At 36.9% G+C, this 17081-nt stretch overlaps 3 protein-coding genes across 10 annotated transcripts; 1 reads left to right on the top strand and 2 right to left on the bottom strand.

The window, feature by feature from the left end:
• Positions 1 to 531: 531 nt before the first annotated feature.
• LOC117630238 (protein PEROXIN-4) lies at positions 532 to 3673 on the top strand. 7 transcript variants are annotated; one of them, XM_034363005.1, is made up of 7 exons: positions 622 to 732; positions 888 to 974; positions 1080 to 1117; positions 1781 to 1900; positions 1980 to 2108; positions 2638 to 2767; positions 3358 to 3673. In XM_034363005.1, the coding sequence occupies exons 3-7, from the start codon at positions 1112 to 1114 to the stop codon at positions 3444 to 3446; spliced, it is 474 nt and encodes a 157-aa protein (XP_034218896.1). In that variant the 5' UTR covers positions 622 to 732; positions 888 to 974; positions 1080 to 1111; the 3' UTR covers positions 3447 to 3673. The 7 variants fall into 7 exon arrangements, with proteins under 7 accessions (XP_034218907.1, XP_034218896.1, XP_034218881.1 ...); XM_034363011.1 differs by having other exon boundaries at positions 624 to 732; positions 911 to 974; XM_034363016.1 differs by lacking the exon at positions 888 to 974 and having other exon boundaries at positions 532 to 732.
• Positions 3651 to 7855, bottom strand: LOC117630229 (putative esterase YitV). The gene is made up of 13 exons (XM_034362976.1): positions 7317 to 7855; positions 6533 to 6609; positions 6360 to 6440; positions 6158 to 6286; positions 5978 to 6064; positions 5533 to 5586; positions 5340 to 5430; positions 5184 to 5254; positions 5037 to 5106; positions 4804 to 4856; positions 4568 to 4661; positions 4195 to 4292; positions 3651 to 3975 (listed from the first exon to the last, which is right to left on the bottom strand). Exons 1-13 carry the CDS (start codon positions 7705 to 7707, stop codon positions 3886 to 3888), a joined length of 1386 nt encoding a protein of 461 aa, XP_034218867.1. The 5' UTR covers positions 7708 to 7855; the 3' UTR covers positions 3651 to 3885.
• Positions 7856 to 8784: 929 nt separating this feature from the next.
• On the bottom strand, positions 8785 to 14092 carry LOC117616432 (protein tesmin/TSO1-like CXC 5). 2 transcript variants are annotated; one of them, XM_034345754.1, is made up of 8 exons: positions 13360 to 14092; positions 12698 to 12799; positions 12120 to 12297; positions 11551 to 11898; positions 11105 to 11208; positions 10921 to 11015; positions 9877 to 10278; positions 8785 to 9236 (listed from the first exon to the last, which is right to left on the bottom strand). In XM_034345754.1, the coding sequence occupies exons 1-8, from the start codon at positions 13707 to 13709 to the stop codon at positions 8989 to 8991; spliced, it is 1827 nt and encodes a 608-aa protein (XP_034201645.1). In that variant the 5' UTR covers positions 13710 to 14092; the 3' UTR covers positions 8785 to 8988. The 2 variants fall into 2 exon arrangements, with proteins under 2 accessions (XP_034201645.1, XP_034201646.1); XM_034345755.1 differs by lacking the exon at positions 12698 to 12799 and having other exon boundaries at positions 8860 to 9236.
• Between the last annotated feature and the right edge of the window lie 2989 nt (positions 14093 to 17081).

Raw genomic sequence — 17081 nt, 5'->3', positions numbered from 1 at the left:
ATTATTAATTTTTTATACAAGCGATATTGAGAAAGGAGAATCAAATCTAGAATCTCGGATGCAGTAGAAGTAAATGCTTTTAATAAATTACAAACTCCTTACTTTAGTTTCTTCATGTCACTTTACTTATCTAATCTTCAGAGACATTATAAAATAAGATTCACTTTAAAATCATGATGCCAAAAGAGGAGTGCCATCAATAACCAACAACATAGAGCAAGTAACAACCTTCTTTGTCAACCAACCGGCTCTTAATTTATTGTTATTTCTTCTTCTTAATATTAAAAAAAATTTCAAATTCAATTCTCCTCTTGTCAAATAAAAAGTGAACAGTTTGGTTTAGTTTAGAACGATTTATGGAAGACAAAATTGCAACCGAACTAAATAAGTACGGTTTAGTTCTGTTTTTTGGGACCATTTTAATTTTCTGATGATGAAAACCAAACCGAGTCGCCCATTACAATTTGAATCGGCCGATTAGGCATCTCAGCAGGTTTGACACCCATGTCATGTGATTGTGAGAACCAAAAAAAGAGAAAAAAACCAATTTGGTGACAAATAATGTGAAAGAAAACGTGGCGCCTCATGATTGGCTCGAATGTTCCCCTTCCATATGCTCTTTCCCGCACCATATAACAAATCCAATTCATACCCCCCTTGTGAAGAAATCGATAATCGATCTTCAATTCTCCCGAACAAGCAAAGTCGCTCTGCAATTTCTCATCCTTAAAGGTCAGCTTCTGCGATTTCAATGGATTGTTTGAATAATACTGCCATGAATTTATGGAAAAATAGAAACTTTTGTTGTTTTGAATTTTATGCACCTGATGAAATGACGGTTTTATCTCTGAATTTTGAAACTGTGTTCCTTTGCACACCTCAAGCAGTTCGTATTGATTCGGTTTTTCAGAGGTTTGGATTTGGATGCGTTGGTGGAACTGAACTTCCAATCAACTGAAATTGACATTCTGAGAGTGAAAGTTCATATTTACAAGTGCATTTGTTTGATTATTTGCTGTTGATTTTATGCGTATAAAAAAGGTTCTGACTCTACTCTGATAGTGGGCTTTGCGGTGCAGTATTGTATTTAAGTTTCCAAGCAACAGCTAATATGCAGGTTAGCTACAATTTATTAGATTGCTTTTCTTTTCTTTCGTTTTTGGTTTTTTGGTTTTTTGTGAGTGCTTATCCAATTTCAGTTTAGCTTTAGAGCATATATGCATATGATGGTCCCAAGTTAACGAATTATTACTAGTTTAAAATAAAATACATTTAAAGTTTAATATGTGCAAGTGTGGTGAAACTCTCCCTTATGGCTGAAGATGACTTGGGATAGAGGGAGGACTTTTGAAACATGAGGCAAATGGGTAACAAGATGAGAAATGGAGGGAGAATGGATGTGGGTGTGAGGAAAAGAAAACAGGGTTTGTGTTGTGAACTGTAGCTGCTATAGATCTTAAATTTGGGGAGGAAGTAGGCAGTGAAGCCTCCTGGAAGGGTGTATGGTGAGGTTTAATGACTTGTATTGTGTTGCATTACATAGTGAGGAATTGTAACGTATACCCCACTCTGAAGATGAAATCATGAAATACAACCATTACTTTTAGAAAAGACTGATGCCATTTATGGCAGTGAACATTCTTTGAATGGTAAACTTTAATGACTAGCAGGTAATTCCATTATACAGTATCCACCCTGTTTCTGATCACGAATTGATATATATATATATATATATCTTAATCTTATGGTGAAACCATTTTGAAGAAGTAGATTTGTGCAGGCATCAAGGGCAAGGCTTTTCAAGGAATACAAAGAGGTGCAGCGAGAGAAAGTTGCTGATCCAGATATTCAATTAGTTTGTGATGACTCCAACATATTTAAATGGACTGCTCTCATCAAGGTAAGCTCAGTCCTGAGACAAACAAAACTTACTTGTCATGTTATATTATTTGACCATATTTGTCCAATTATGAGTGTAGGGACCATCAGAGACTCCATTTGAAGGCGGTGTATTCCAGCTTGCTTTTGCAGTTCCTGAGCAGTATCCTTTGCAACCTCCACAAGTCAGGTTCTTGACAAAAATTTTCCATCCAAATGTGCATTTCAAGGTATGAAGGCTATGTATGACAATGTCTAATCTGTCTGAATATGAACTGCTGCCTGAATTCCTTCATTCAAAGATTTCATGAAGCACTGGAAATTTGAGGAGTCTGGTTGAAATTGTGAAATTATAAAAGTTTTGTAGATTGGAGCTGAGTGAACGTGTCCCATGTGGAATAGTGGTGGATTAGTATGGGGATGTTCGTTGACACCAATATTTAAGAGTAAAAGTTGTTTGTACTATCATTTATTGAGTTGAGACTACCTGACCTTTTTCATACTTTTTCTTCCTAGGTAGAAGCGTTTCCAAAATTCATTTAAAACTTTTTTCTTAAAATTGATAATGAATAGTCTGTCAAAACATACTAAAGATTTGATTCGGTCAATTGATGTGTTGTACTGGGTTTACCCTCTGACAGATTGCATCACCAAATGAAAATTAGCATTGAAAGTTGAAACCATATGTTCACTCACTGCAGTGCTACAAATGTGTATCAAGTCTTACTTCATGTTTTCATATGTTGTTTTCTATTGCAGACGGGAGAGATTTGCCTTGATATTTTGAAGAATGCATGGAGCCCTGCTTGGACACTCCAATCTGTTTGTAGGGCTATAATTGCTTTAATGGCACATCCGGAGCCTGATAGCCCACTGAACTGTGATTCAGGTAAGTTGGCATGCGTATTATGGATTTGGGCATTGACATTGAACATCTAAGTGCTAGAAGCTCAAATATGTTTAAGCTAAGAAATATTCTCAAAACCACAAGCTATCCTTATTCTGAGGATGCTCAAGCCCTTAAAAGTCTAGCCAATCTTTTTCTGCTAAGCAGCCCACTTGAGTGGAGCGATACATTCCAAATCACAGCAGTCCAGCATTAATTTTTACCTCTATCAATCAACCCAACAACAGTTTCTTTTTGCCATCCCCAGTGGTTTGTGAGTTGTCTTTAGTAGCCACTTTTCAGGCCAGTGACCGGATTACCCCAAAGACAGTTTTGCCCTTATTGATTGATTTGTTTCATAGGAGATGAAATTCATGTGGAATCCCGATTCTATGTATTCTACGAAAATTTCTGTGACAAAAGCATCTTTTCAAAACAAACCACATAGGTCTCATTCTTTCCTTTCACAAATTTGGATTAAACTCGGTGCTACGAGTTAATATCCCAAATTCGGTCAGTTTTCTTCTTTTTGTTCTTTTTAGTTGAGGTACTGCAACTGTTATTCCTCATGGATTGGTTTTGGTTGTGTGCAGGCAATCTTCTGCGGTCTGGCGATCTCAGGGGGTACTATTCCATGGCAAGAATGTACACTAAGCTTGCCGCCATGCCCAAGAAAGGCTGAACTGGTGTGCTGTAGTTTCTGTCTTCAGTTTTAGGAGGGGGTTTTTGTGCTAGCTTTGTTTGGGACGTCTTGTCTTTTATGCATGAATTTGCACATAATGTAAACCTTGACACATGTTATTTGGGGATATTTATACATCATGATTAATTGTGTAGACACAAGCACATTTCTTTTAGAAAGCTGTTGTAATAATACGTACAACCATAGCTCCTCATTGGGCAAGCCCATACATATATAACTTTTGGATTTTTCTGTTGATTTATTTAGTACCAATCAATACATACATAAGCGAGTACATAAAAACAACTCTTAGATTTTCAGATGCAATGAGCGACTCATAACTTTACAACTCTTACTATTGCTCACCGGTTCTAAAATACATGTAAACACTGGGAAATTTGATCGCACGAGAATCAACAGAATAGTCGCAACCGTCGTGTCACGGCATGAGAAATTGGTCAAACCAGTAGCTGGCTTCTTTTACCATAAACGCAGTCATTTGGTGGCCGATGCCCGGCTCTGCTATCAACTGGATTTTAAGGCAATTTAAAACATAAAATCGATTTAATCTCCAGAAGGAAAAATGCCAGACATGCCAAAGAAACAAGTACGAGAGAAGATATAATAGTGATCAGACTTTCCACATTCATGGGTTCCCCGATGGATAGATTACTTGTTTAAATAGAAGAATTCAGCCTGCTGAACCAGAGACATTAAATGCAATTTTATCATGGTGCTAGGCCAATACCTTGAAGTTATGTGTACGCTGCGCATCTTCATAAGCCTTGCATGCCCTTGACTTGGGGATTTCCAGACCAGCAAGTGGACATCGAGGATCTTCCGCACCTATTATTTTTCGAAAAATTTGTACAATACTCCAATTAAACACGTTACATGATCACTAACAACCAACAAAATTGCAATCTTCACGATGATTCAATTGAAGAAAAAGAAGAAAGTTTCAGGGGTCATGTATTGCCTCTAGATTTAAGAATACAATAGTTCTCCGTGTTAGAATTTGGACATGCCAATATGGAAATAAGTGGTATGTATAGACACACACATGCATGCTATATGCGCATTATTGGTAGTTGAAGTGTGGAACAGGATTTTATTTTTACCATTCACGATCAACAGAGGGCGTGGTGCAATAGCAGGAATTGTGTAAGGAGAATCAAACTTGGAGGCTAGACCAGGAGCAATCCTATCCCAGACCTGGTCAGATAAGTAACATTGTAAGATGCCATCCCTTCATATTTACAATTAATTACCCTTCTAGTTTGGACATAATCATACTAAAAATATAAATCAGACTATCCAGACAAATATCTGAAGAGTCAAGTATGTTACTAGTAACCTTCTCCACAACTTCTTTGTCAATCGAAGTCTTCCCGAGATCAATTCGTGCTGCTGCAGTACAACCAAGAAAATGAAAGAATCAGAGAATTAAAAACAACACCACTGTCTCCAAAACAAAAGTAGCACTAAGAGAAGGTCTTGGTTCAAATGAACTAAGAGCGAAACTAGTCATTGAAGTGGAACCAAAAGCACCTTATTCTAATATGTAATTCACTTTTCTACTTATCTTACCCTCAAAGACAGGTTTTATACTGTCAACTCGAGCCTGCCACTTATCATTGTCTATGGCCCATCGAAACCCCTGCAATCATAGTTGCCTAGGATGTTAATTACAATCACACTGGGTAAAATTATAATTAATGAAATTAGACAAACCACCTGAACACCAATAATAGGGACCACTACTGCATAGCGGGTATCAGCAGCAGCAGCAAACCATGCATGCATACCTGCATAACGAAATAACAAGATGAGCTCAGCAGGAAAGGTAATATATATTCAAGTTCCCTTCTTGTAAAGTTTTGTCTCACAAACCTCCAAGTGATTCACCAGTGATTCCTATCCTAGTAGGGTCTACATCCTCCCTCTGTGTTAGATAATCTGCCAATTTTATCAAGTCCCAGGTCTGCGATAACGGAAATCATCAGATAAACAAAACCCACTGATCCCACTAACTAAATTTTAACTTATCAATTCTCGTATTTTACAACAAGATAAGTAAAGTTACCGTATCAAATAAGAATGGCATTGTATCACCCTTTTTCCACGATGATATGAGAGCCTGCATGTGAATTAGATTCCCTGATCAGGGATAAAGTTCATATAGCTTAAGAGTGTTTACTAACTTAAATAAAATCAGGAAGCCAGACTCCATCTTTGATTGGTCCACATTGTCATGAGAAAACCATGTGAAACTCAGCACCAATACCCTAAGTTAACTCACACTCTCAAAATAAGTACTTGTCTGATGCATTATTTTGTCACAGTACTTTTGCCCTCACTTCTGTGACATCACGTGCAATCAAATAGCATCTAGATCATGCTTTTAGCAACCCATAGGCCAATTTCGTCCCAAAAAAAAAAGCAACCCATAGGCCAAAATTGTATACTTATTTCTTTGACATGACCAAAATTGCATAATTGAAGCAAAGTAAAGGTGTAAATATACACACATCTCGGTAAGTGGTTATATTGCTGGCACGTTCACCATGGTAGCGAGAATCAATGGCAATTGCTACATATCCCCTTGAAGCATATGCCTGAAACGGAACCCGAAAAACAAAGCAAATAATGAAAATTCCTCATTCTAACAAATTGTAGTCGAGAAAAACTGAATATTGGGGATTAGGTACCTCAAGCAATGGTCTTAACCACTCTTTGTTTTTGTTTGTACTGTGCAGAAAAACAACAGCAGGCCTTTTCTGGGTATTGTTTTCCTTCATGCTTAAAATCCACACGGGTAACCGCCCTTGCTCTCCTTCCTATCATTGACCATATTAAGAATATTATGCCCATATCAAACTCCATATATATGTTGCTCAAAGCTCCAATTACCTCAGTAATTAAGTAAAGGTTTTCCTCGTGTAGCTTATCCTTAAAATTGGGGATGTTGGCCTTGGGACAAGCGTTCATTGCCTGGTAAATATAATAACCAACAACACAATCACAACTTTCAAGTTCCAACTTCCAACACATAAAAATGTACAACATTGTAGTCAGATTTAAACCTCACTGAAAGTTGGCGGAGAAGCCTCCTGAAACAGTGGATGAGCCACTGGTTTTGCCGGTTCAACCGATAACGGAACTGAAAGAATTCAAACATCCGTCCATCGTCACCCACACAGTCAAGTCAAGTATGCATAAACAAAAGAGTTCATTTTTTGCTCACCACCAATGGTTATGGTGCAGCACCATGCTGTCATGTCTTATATGAATCAACCACACGATGGGTAGCTTTTAAAAATTAATAATTACTCATAATGAGGAGACAGACAAAAGCAAAGACCTTATTATAGAAACCAACCACATAACTTTTTTTGTAATGGAGTATTTTGGTACGCATCAGTGATTGTGTTACTCACGGATAACAACGTAGCGGCCATGGCTTCCCGCTTTGTGGAACGGTGGAAGAGGAAGAGTACGGTAGGGTAATTTTGGTTACTGCAGAAAATTGGTTTTATATATATATATATATATATATTTTATAATGTTAAATTACTCTCTCTCTCCTCACTAAGACATAATTAATTATAATAAATAATCTCTAATAGCTTAACTATGGTTAATTTACAGTTCATCAAAAAAAAAAAAAAAAAAACTATGGATAATTTACATAACACTTGGCAGCCTTAGAACGAAATGGTGATTCTACACTGTAACAAGGGTGGTGAGCAGCACCAATGAACTATACTGAAAGAAAGCAATTCAACCTTTTCCTCTGTTCTCCCAAACTTTCTCAGTAACCAAACAGGAAAAGCAAGAAAGTTTCAGAAAGTTTCAAAATTCACTCACCTTCGCCCGATCGTCTGCTACGCAGGACTTTCAGGAACTCATCCCGAAGCTTCTGGGCTTCGTCGAGAGCTTCCTCCATTGCTGGGCTCATTGCAGTCTCAGTGGAATCGGATACGCTTCTGGTCTGGGACGATGACCGGTATTTATAGGACAGTTTTTGCGCAGAGGTAGGTAGCGATCGTGGACAAGTGTGCGCCATAGTTTGTGCCACGTGTGAGTGTACGGTGCTTGGCGAATTGGAGTTGCGGGATGAGAGAGTGAAGCTTAATGGTTGTTGGTGAGCATTAAGGAGAGAGCGATGCATGATGATGATGTGTTTTCCATACAATGGCACCATAAAGTAATAAATACAAATTATGAGGGCCTTTTTGGGTGGCGATGGTTTGATCATATTGGCACAGTGTGGGTTGAGCTTTTTCTTTACCACCTGTTTGGCGCCTGAGAAAATATGAGCAGAGATGAGGTTGGAGAGGTTGCTTGCGTAAAAATATTTTTTTTTGTTGTTTAATTTTGGATAAACTTGTGCATGAGTTAGCCTCACATTAATTTTCGTTTAAGATTTAGGCTTGGGAAATATTTTATTGGATAATGATTTTGTTGGATAAGACTGAAAGCTACTACCCTTTTTTCTTTTTTTTTGGTTGGTCGAAAACATTTTTTTCTTTCGAATTACAGCGATTGGGGAGGGGGCACTTTTCCTGGGATTCGAATGGGTGACCATTTAGAGAACGCGGTGAACACCTCATTTTCACTTAATTTTATTCAGTTTTGATCTCATTTATTTATGGATATAGTTGATTGTTTAAGGTATACAATGACCATTTGGAGCTTTGATTATAGGTTTAACTTTTTAATCTTTGGCTGAGACTTAAAACATAAAATCAAAGCGATTAATCAAACCGAGATTAGAATACTAAAGTTTAAGCTCTAAATGGCAATTTTATACCATAAAACAAAGTAGAAATGAGATTTTCTCAACACCTCGTCGTGTTCAAGGAATAACTGGTGAAGCACATATTACATCCTTTTGCTGAAATTTCCGAGCAACCAAACAGAAAACTTTTGGTATTCTATTCAGGGGGTCATCTTTAAGGATTGGGTTCAGGTGTTTGTCTCATTGTGTTGTTCAATCATCATGGAAACAAATTTGTTTGAATCAAACTCAACCAAAAAAACGAAAGTAGTAGGAAGCAACATTCAGATATCGATCCGAAATGAAAAGACCAATGAAGGAAGATGCATGGAAGCTCCACCAATACCATCTTGTATTGTAAGCTTGTGCTCTTGGCATGGGATTGGTTTGGCTTTTTCGAAGTACGCTTTCATGGACTTTTTGGAAATGTGCCTTCATGGACACGTTACAACAGAACACTATAAATTAAGCAAATTTTAAATTAACTGGAAAACATAAATATTCACTTTATCTTAGGCAGCACATAATGCATAAGAAAATTCAAAAGAAAAACTATTTCGAGAATTAATTTATGCTAGAAGAAAAAGGGTCTAGCTCTTATTAGTTTCTCTCAATGATGTTTCTTAGTGCAAGATCTAAGATCAACTGATGTGGCAGTAAATCATACCAAGATGCCTCAAAAGAGGCATGGTGGTAAGCATTTTAACTACTTCTATCCTAAGTTACAACTCTCTCAATATTTGATTTTATTTCCCGGTACTATTTTTCAATGGGCAATCCGACCTTTAGAGACAGATCATTGTCACCAGAAGTGACCGTTGCTACCGGATGACGTGTCGTTACCGGCTGAAGCATTTTACCGTTTGCTGAAACAGGAGATTTTGCAATGCCGTTGCTGTATGCCTCTTTCTGGCACCTGGGTTCAGGGCTAGGTTTTGCAGTTCCACCCTGAACAGGTTCTTTTTGGCTTACCCTCTCTCTTTTGGCTTGGGGAGAACACATTGTTTCTGCAAAGTGAAAGACAAAGGACTCTTTCTTGTTAGGCTAACTGGATGGGTGAATTGCACAGAAAATCAATCAAAGTAGCAAAATAGCTTTTTCAGTCCCCAGGATTCCCTATCACCATATCTAAATTTTTGATAGAGCTGGAAAGACGGGTCACAATAAGTTTTTCAAACTGAAAATTATGGGGCTTAGCTGTGCAGAAATCTTACAAGGAAAAGAAGAAACAGAAACAGACATTATGGGAAAATTCGATTACTGGATTTGATGTGGATGTGGGGAATTCAAAATAATAGAATCCCTTTCATATCATGACTAAAAATAAAGATTCATGCGAGACCTACAGTCCACTTATTATAGCAACAGAAGATCATCCAAGTTATCACAATGCTTTCCATGTTTTCATACAAAAGTTTAATCAAACTGCCAACTGATCCCCCTTACTGGGTGTTCTCATATGGAAAATTTTGTTATGTGGACTGGAATCAAATTCTCAACAATATTCACAATGCAGACGGACATTTTGCTTAGGACGAATCTTTTGTAATCAAGAACCACCAAACAAACAACCCCCGCCCTCCCTCTTTTCTCAAACATTAGTTTTTGACAATTATGAGATTAGAACCGGAACTTGAAGAAGCTCACCTTTTATGCTCCCTCGAGTAATAAGATGGTTAAGGAAATCCCTGAACCCGGTCAGTACAAGCCTTTCCTGTTCCGCATAAACCTCTGTGCATCCTATTTCCTGAGTTGACTTCTGAGTCATGCTTGGACTACTGCTTCCCACACCATTTGGCAATCCGGCTGCCATAAACATCTTATCTTGTTCATCACACATCAGGGCAAGTGTTCCAGGGGACATTGGCCTGCTATTTTGCACATCACCTCCATTTAATCCAGAATAGCTGCTCTCATCTCTATCTGCTTCGTTCACTCCTAAATGGTCATCATGCACGGAATTTTGAACATCATGTTCCTTTTTACATTCTTTCCCCTCTTGAGTGGAATTGGTACTAGACTTATCAATTGTCTCTCTGCGCCTATTTCCTGAACATGTTAAATTAGCAAATTCAAAACCGAATCACATATTTAAAAGACAGAAATATATAACTGCCACTCTAGCAACTCAAGTGGGAATTATTAACATGCTAAGATCAGTGAAAAAAGAGATCGTTCAAATGCTCGTACATATTGCTTTGGGTACCAGCTAAATGGTAAGTTTAACTTCGCAGGGAAATCAAAATGAAATCAGAAATCTATTAATTATTCTGAAGGAAATGGAAGTCCAAGGGGAAATGGCACAATGAAAATACAAGAGAACAGAATATACTTGATTTGGGTCAATGACCATGAGTTACTTGCTAGACACTTTAAAAGCAGCGTATTGTTATTTTCCTTTAAAAACTAAAGTTAAGGCAGTTCTAGTTGAAAATAAACAAAATAGAGTTACATGCCTTAAATAAAATATAGCCATTTCAGTCAACTAATTAGCTAAAAATTTGTCACTTGGCGACGACCCAATTGTAAATCCACATACTTCCGAAGCCTGTGGGGTTCTAGCTTATAGTGTCCCTTAAAATGCCTTAAATAAAGAAAAAGAGAGAGCTAAAAACTTAACAGTGAAATAAGGTGCAAACATATCGGGAAGAGAAAAGAGAAATTTAATTGACTTCTGTATATAACCAAAACCTGCAAGTGCCTCTGCAGCAGCTCCTGAAACTACAACCAGACGTGAACACAAATCCTTTATGTTCTTTGATTGGATAATATCCGCCAATGGAGATCTTCAGTCATAAAACGCAAAGATTATTATATTTTGAAGGAAAAATAAAGAAAAAGTTTCAATATAACTATGTTAAGAAAATTAAGACACCTGTATGTGGATTTTGAAGATCTTGATACTGCTGCATTAGCAGTGCGACAAGTTGGAACAGATGACAGAGAAGAAGAGGCCATAGGAGGTCTTAGATGATTTTCCTGTTTTAAGTCAATTAAATAATAAAGTTACTATGATGCCTGCTAGCTTGAGAAATAGAGGGAATGAAAATTCAAGGAAGAAAAAATAACGAACTGAATCCAAATTTAATCTTTAAGGGATTGTACTATTCAATAAATCCTTTTTTTGTATAATAATGATCATAGCCTTCATGAGCTAGAAAAGAAAGTGTTTATGGCAATTCAAGTATTAAGGCAATACAGGAATCTTTTAAGCCTGACACGAACAATTTATCAAGATAGGCCTAACGCACAAGTGCACATTCCATAGTCAAACCAGTTGAAAGTTTAAATTACCTGTTGAGTAATTGAAGAAAAATGTACCTGTTGGGGTTGTTTAATCGGATGAGTTGTTTGATTTGTAGTGCCAAAATAGAGTTCGTAGCTCTTTCTTTTTCTGGACACCAGAGGGGTCCCATAACCAGAGGATCCAATGGCCCCACTGATGGCTGCATTAGCCTGCTGCATGTAGGCCACGGTATTGTGGTCTTCATGATGGAGAGCTCTTCTTTCTTCACTTCCTTCAAAGTTCTTGCAGCCCATGCATTTACAATTTTCAGAGCATAGAATATTGGCTTGGAAGCACTCACAATATTTCTTGAGGCACCCTGATTTCCTGCAATGACATCCTTTATTGTGCTTTCCAGGTGCTTGAATTTCACCAGCATCTTCCTGAATTTTTTTAAAGAAATTATTAATGCACGCTGAGCTGAATTTCCAAATGCAATATGCTTAACCCAAAAACACTAATAAGTCTACTAAAAGATATTAAGTATATACTATGCTTGCACCTCTCCTTGTTCCTGCTTCTCTGTATACTAGAATGAATTAAGTATAAGAATTTAGTAAATGCAAGGGCACAGATGAAGTTTTAAATGAATCAGATTACATACCCTACCATCACGAGATTCTTGTGGGCTGCTAGCAATCTTTGGTCTGAAAGCATTTGGATTACGTTCTAAAATTAATCCAACTGCCTCCTGCCTAGCAGCTTCATTGTCCACATTATTGTGACAATTCGAGCAGTTGCAGCCTTCACAATAAATTCCAGCTGCAAAGCACTCACAGTACCTACAAAATGATCAAATTTTGACTCTAGGTAGTAAAAAGAATGTGGGAGAAACAGAAGACATGATGTGCCACACAATTAGTCATAATCTAAAATATTTACACAAATTAAGACACTAAAAAGACACCATCACTTGGATAAATATGCTAGTAGAAACTGAACATTAAATAATTACAATGAATTTCAAGGTTTTACTCCAAAACAGAGTTGACAAGATATGCAAAGGTGAGCAGAAGCGTTCAGGACGAAAAGTGTGAATATCTGTAACATTTTAAGTCAAGAAATCATACACAAGGAGTTGTCAGGTATCTAAGTTCACATTCACAAGATCCCAAAAAAATCATAAATTGGAGCCCTCTGGTGCCAAAACTTATAAAGAGGAGGAAGTAAAGATGTCCTTACAACTTCAGGCACCGAGAGTTTTTACAATTACATTGCTTCTGCTTCTTAGGAGTGCCATCTTTTCCATCACCACGTTGCCGTGATATAGGAGACTCTTGTTTACTGAGGAGAAACACATGCATTCAAAGGTCAAGAAGAACATAATACAACAGATATCATAATCTAGGGGTTAAACACAGTTCTTCTCTCTGCAGGACGTCTGGACTGTCAATATGGTGTTGATAACACAATAGAAAACATGTCAATAGCAAAATATATTGACGTGTTATCAAAGATTATCAACACAAATGCCGGACCTTATTGATACAAAATCCGTCCCGGCCTGAACATATGCTTATTAGAAAAAGATAGACAAGCTTGGGCATTAAATCATACAGGCCTAATAAGAACATCAAATAAAATGTCAAAAGCATTGCTGTCACTTCTCTATGATTAAGATAGTTGATTTTCACTCCTTTTTTCGGTTAAGTTATTAATGTGCATGAATAATACCAGTATATCTGAAAATTAGAATATTGGCTCATAAATGTAAAATACACACTCCCTAAGCAACCACATTTGCCATTCAAACACACCATACCTATTTAGTACAATTTTCCTACCACAACAACAACAACATAAAGCTTAGTTCAAAAGTTAAACTGAAATTGCATAAAAATTACCTCGCTTGCGATGTCGAGATCGAAAGCTTGTGCACCGGGTGCTGAATCCGAGAGTTCGCCGCCGGCGCGGGACTCGGCCGAGCCAGAAACTGTGGAATAGCCGGTGGCGGCGTTAGCTGTTTCGGTGACTGCGCTACCGGCGGCGGCGGTGGCGACTGTAACTGCAAATGCACGTGCGATTTTGCCGGTGAGTTTTGTGACAGCTGCGCCTGTGACGGTGACTGTAGCTGTAGCTGTAGCTGCACCTCCGGCAACGCTGCGTTCGCCGACGCTCGACACACCGACGTGAAATCCAATTGCCTCGCCAATTTTTTCGGTGCGATTTGGGAGACCGTTTCGCTCTGCTCCATTAATCACCAATAAATTCAAACGCAAACATGCACAATCAGCCTCGAAATCCACATTTAATTTCCGAAACAAATGCTCAAAATAGTGAGAAATAATTGCACTTTGCACGCCATTGGTAACAACGAAACGATGCCGTTTCGGACCTCAAGTCGTCATCGGAGACGGTTACACACCGACGGTGATTTGGCGGCGATTTCCATTACTAGAAATGCAACCATACTATTTTGAAAAATAAAATTAAAAAAATGGTGTAAAAATTGTTGAAATAGCTTAATTTGAAGCTACTGTAATCTCGAATTGGATCAGAGAGCGGTAGAAACTGAACCGAATCGGAAGATTTGGGGAAGAAGATAGAGCAGCTCTCGCTTTTGGTTTTCTTTTTCTCTTTCTCTCCCTCTCGATGTTTTTTTTGAAATTGAATTTCCTAAATAATGGAGGGCTAGATGATAGTGATTGGTGATCCAACGGTCTAGATTGAAATATTGGTCAACGGTTGAGATTGGATAGAAGAGTGAGGAGATGAAGACGGCCGTTGGATTCGGGAGGGCTTAGGTTTCATTCTGCGAAAGCGACACGAGTGGAATTTGGCGCTAATTAGAGTCCAGAAAGGGTTGAGGGTCCGGTTGAGGGGTACACGTGTACGGGTGATACTGGATCTGACTTGACCTAGGGGAAATTGGACGGCTGAAATTTGAAACTATAAAGGCAAAGAAAAGTACGCGTAAATTGATTTTGAATGAGTAATTTAGTTCCCGGCGGCTACAAAGGAACAGTGTCGTTTTCTACAAAATTTGATCTTTTCTTATTTTTTCCCCCGAATTTATATGAAAAAATACAATTTTGTTGTCACAAAAAACAAGGGAAATATAGCTCACTTCCTTTATCTGCATAGGCCCCAAAATTATAAAATTGTGAAAGTAAATGATTAAATGTGGAAAACAAAAACTTAATTTATTAGTATGGTATTTCGTGAGATAAAAGATCACATATGTAAAATAATTTTATTTTTATTTTTCTATGGATATATATGAAGCGATAACTATTTTTTTTAGTACAAACGGTAACATTAATATATAGAAACACAAGATTAATGTTCTTTTATATAGTTTTGTTCATCCTCATAAAATCTTGTGTAAGTGAAGAAATTATGGAGAATAAACATGTACTTATGTTGAAAAGGTCACGTTCATTAATTAGTTATTAGTTATGTAATTACCCGTAATATAATGTATTTGGGCAAATATTCCTCATATTAGAATGTTTTAAAAGAAGTAGTACACCATGGCGTTATATAAGATCCTTTGTTGATCCTCTTGTGATTATGTCTAGAAAATTCCATCGTTTTAGGTTTTCATTTAAATAACTTTAAAATATAAATTCTAAATACTAAACTATAAGTTTGAATTGAAACACTCAATTCTTAAACTCTAAATACATGAATGAATGTCCAGATAAATTTATTTAAGTTATTCAAGTGTATCAATCCATCGTCTAGATATGTACATTTCGGGTTCTTGTAGGTATTTTGATTGTATCTCAGATTTTGTTCATAGCATTTTTTTTAAAAGATGTTATGAATCACAGAGGTTTGTTAATAGGTCTATAACTCAGTAGTAAGAGTATTAGCATTAGAAAGAACTTAAAAGAAAGAAGTAACAAATTTTTTGTTTTCTTTATGAAGTTACAAAAGCGTCACAAAAGAAATGAAAAAGTTTTAAAGATGGTGATATATATACTTTGTTGAAAAACGAAAGGTCATTATTTGATTTGAAAAAAAGGTTGAAACTTTTATTGAACTATCAAGTTACTGACTTGAATGACCAAATGTGACCTCATTTCTTTAAGCTGAAATTTATAAATTACCATAGTATCTTTCTTAACGGAATGACAAAACCAACCAAATTATCAACGTCAGCTTAAAGAAAGATGGTTATTTGATAAAGTATAAACAAGGAAAAGGAAAGAAAGAAGTAAAAATCAATAAATAAAAAAAGGGGCATTTCTAATCCAAACCCCACCTTTTATCTGTATGCTCTAAATATTTAGATTGCCTTATCCGCCACCTCCGCCAGAGGTCCAATAATATATCTCTCTACTTCTTCTACATCACCGACGGCTCTCCACTGAAAACATCACCAAAATAACTATACAAATTTCTCTACAACCCACAATGTCATTGTTCTCCCCTGTATAATTAGATTTTTTTTTGTTTTTTTTAATGAGGAATAATTATTTGAATAGATCAAGTATCAGAGTTTAGAACTTAGAGCACCTTCACTTATGGTGTGCTAAAGGGTAAGAACAAGTAAGGGTAGACACTATTAACATGAATAGTCATGCTCTAGCAATATTTTTTTAACTTTTCCACCCATTACCATGGCAACCCAAAGACAATTACTATTCACGTGGGATTAATTTTATTTTTATGTATGAGATTAATAATAATAAAAATTTGCTAGGTATGTATAAAAAAAAGATTCAAAATTTTTTGGTAATTTTTCAGATTTTTATATATAAAATTTCTTCGCTAACATCAACACTGACGTCAGCGCCCTCAGGCAACAGCTCGGGCTGTTCTTGCCTTCGGACCTGCCCAGTCTTTGTGGAGCCCACCAACTGCCCAGGCTAGATTTGTGCGGTGGAGTGGGTTTCTTCAACTTTAGGGGGGGCTGTTGGCCAGACTGGACTCTGCGGTGGAAGTGCTCTTAAAAAAGTCCTGTTAATCATATTTGGGGATCTTAATTAATTAATTAAAAGGTCCATTTAGGAAGAAAATAAAGTATTTCAGCTGGATTTTTCAATTAACCTATCCAATAAATAAATTACGGGCATGGGACAGGGTTAGAGCCAAACTTCAGGAACTAGTTTCTTCCTTATTTGAATGCATTAGATCAGACAGTAAGAAAGAGGTGGACATACGTACTGGACCACATATAGGTTTTGTTTTTGTTTTTTTAAAATACAAAATGATATTGGAAGAGGTATTAGAAAATCAAGAAGATGATGTCGAATGAACGAGCAAATCGTTTTAACTATATTTTGAGATAGTACATGATAATTGTCAAATTGGGGCTCTCGTCCTAAACTCACTGTTTGCTACTACATATACATATACTAAACAATGTACATTGGGCTGGAAATTATTTTTCTTTATCAGTTAATCTGATAGATATATATATGCGTGTGTGTTGGAAGTCAAATTTAATAGATGTGTGTTTGGAGGGGCCGCATGCTTCATGCATGGTATCATGTGCAGTGCAGCTGATGATGATCATTCGAAAATCCATATAGGTAAGATCCATCCATTTATATTTGTCAGTTTCTTGTACAAATGGTAAATGATAGTTAATTAGCGTGCACGAGGAAGCCAAAAA

The sequence above is a fragment of the Prunus dulcis genome, chromosome 1 (assembly GCF_902201215.1).
Source record: "Prunus dulcis chromosome 1, ALMONDv2, whole genome shotgun sequence".
Classification (NCBI taxonomy): Eukaryota; Viridiplantae; Streptophyta; class Magnoliopsida; order Rosales; family Rosaceae; genus Prunus; species Prunus dulcis.
This window is presented reverse-complemented; position numbering and strand designations above follow the sequence as displayed.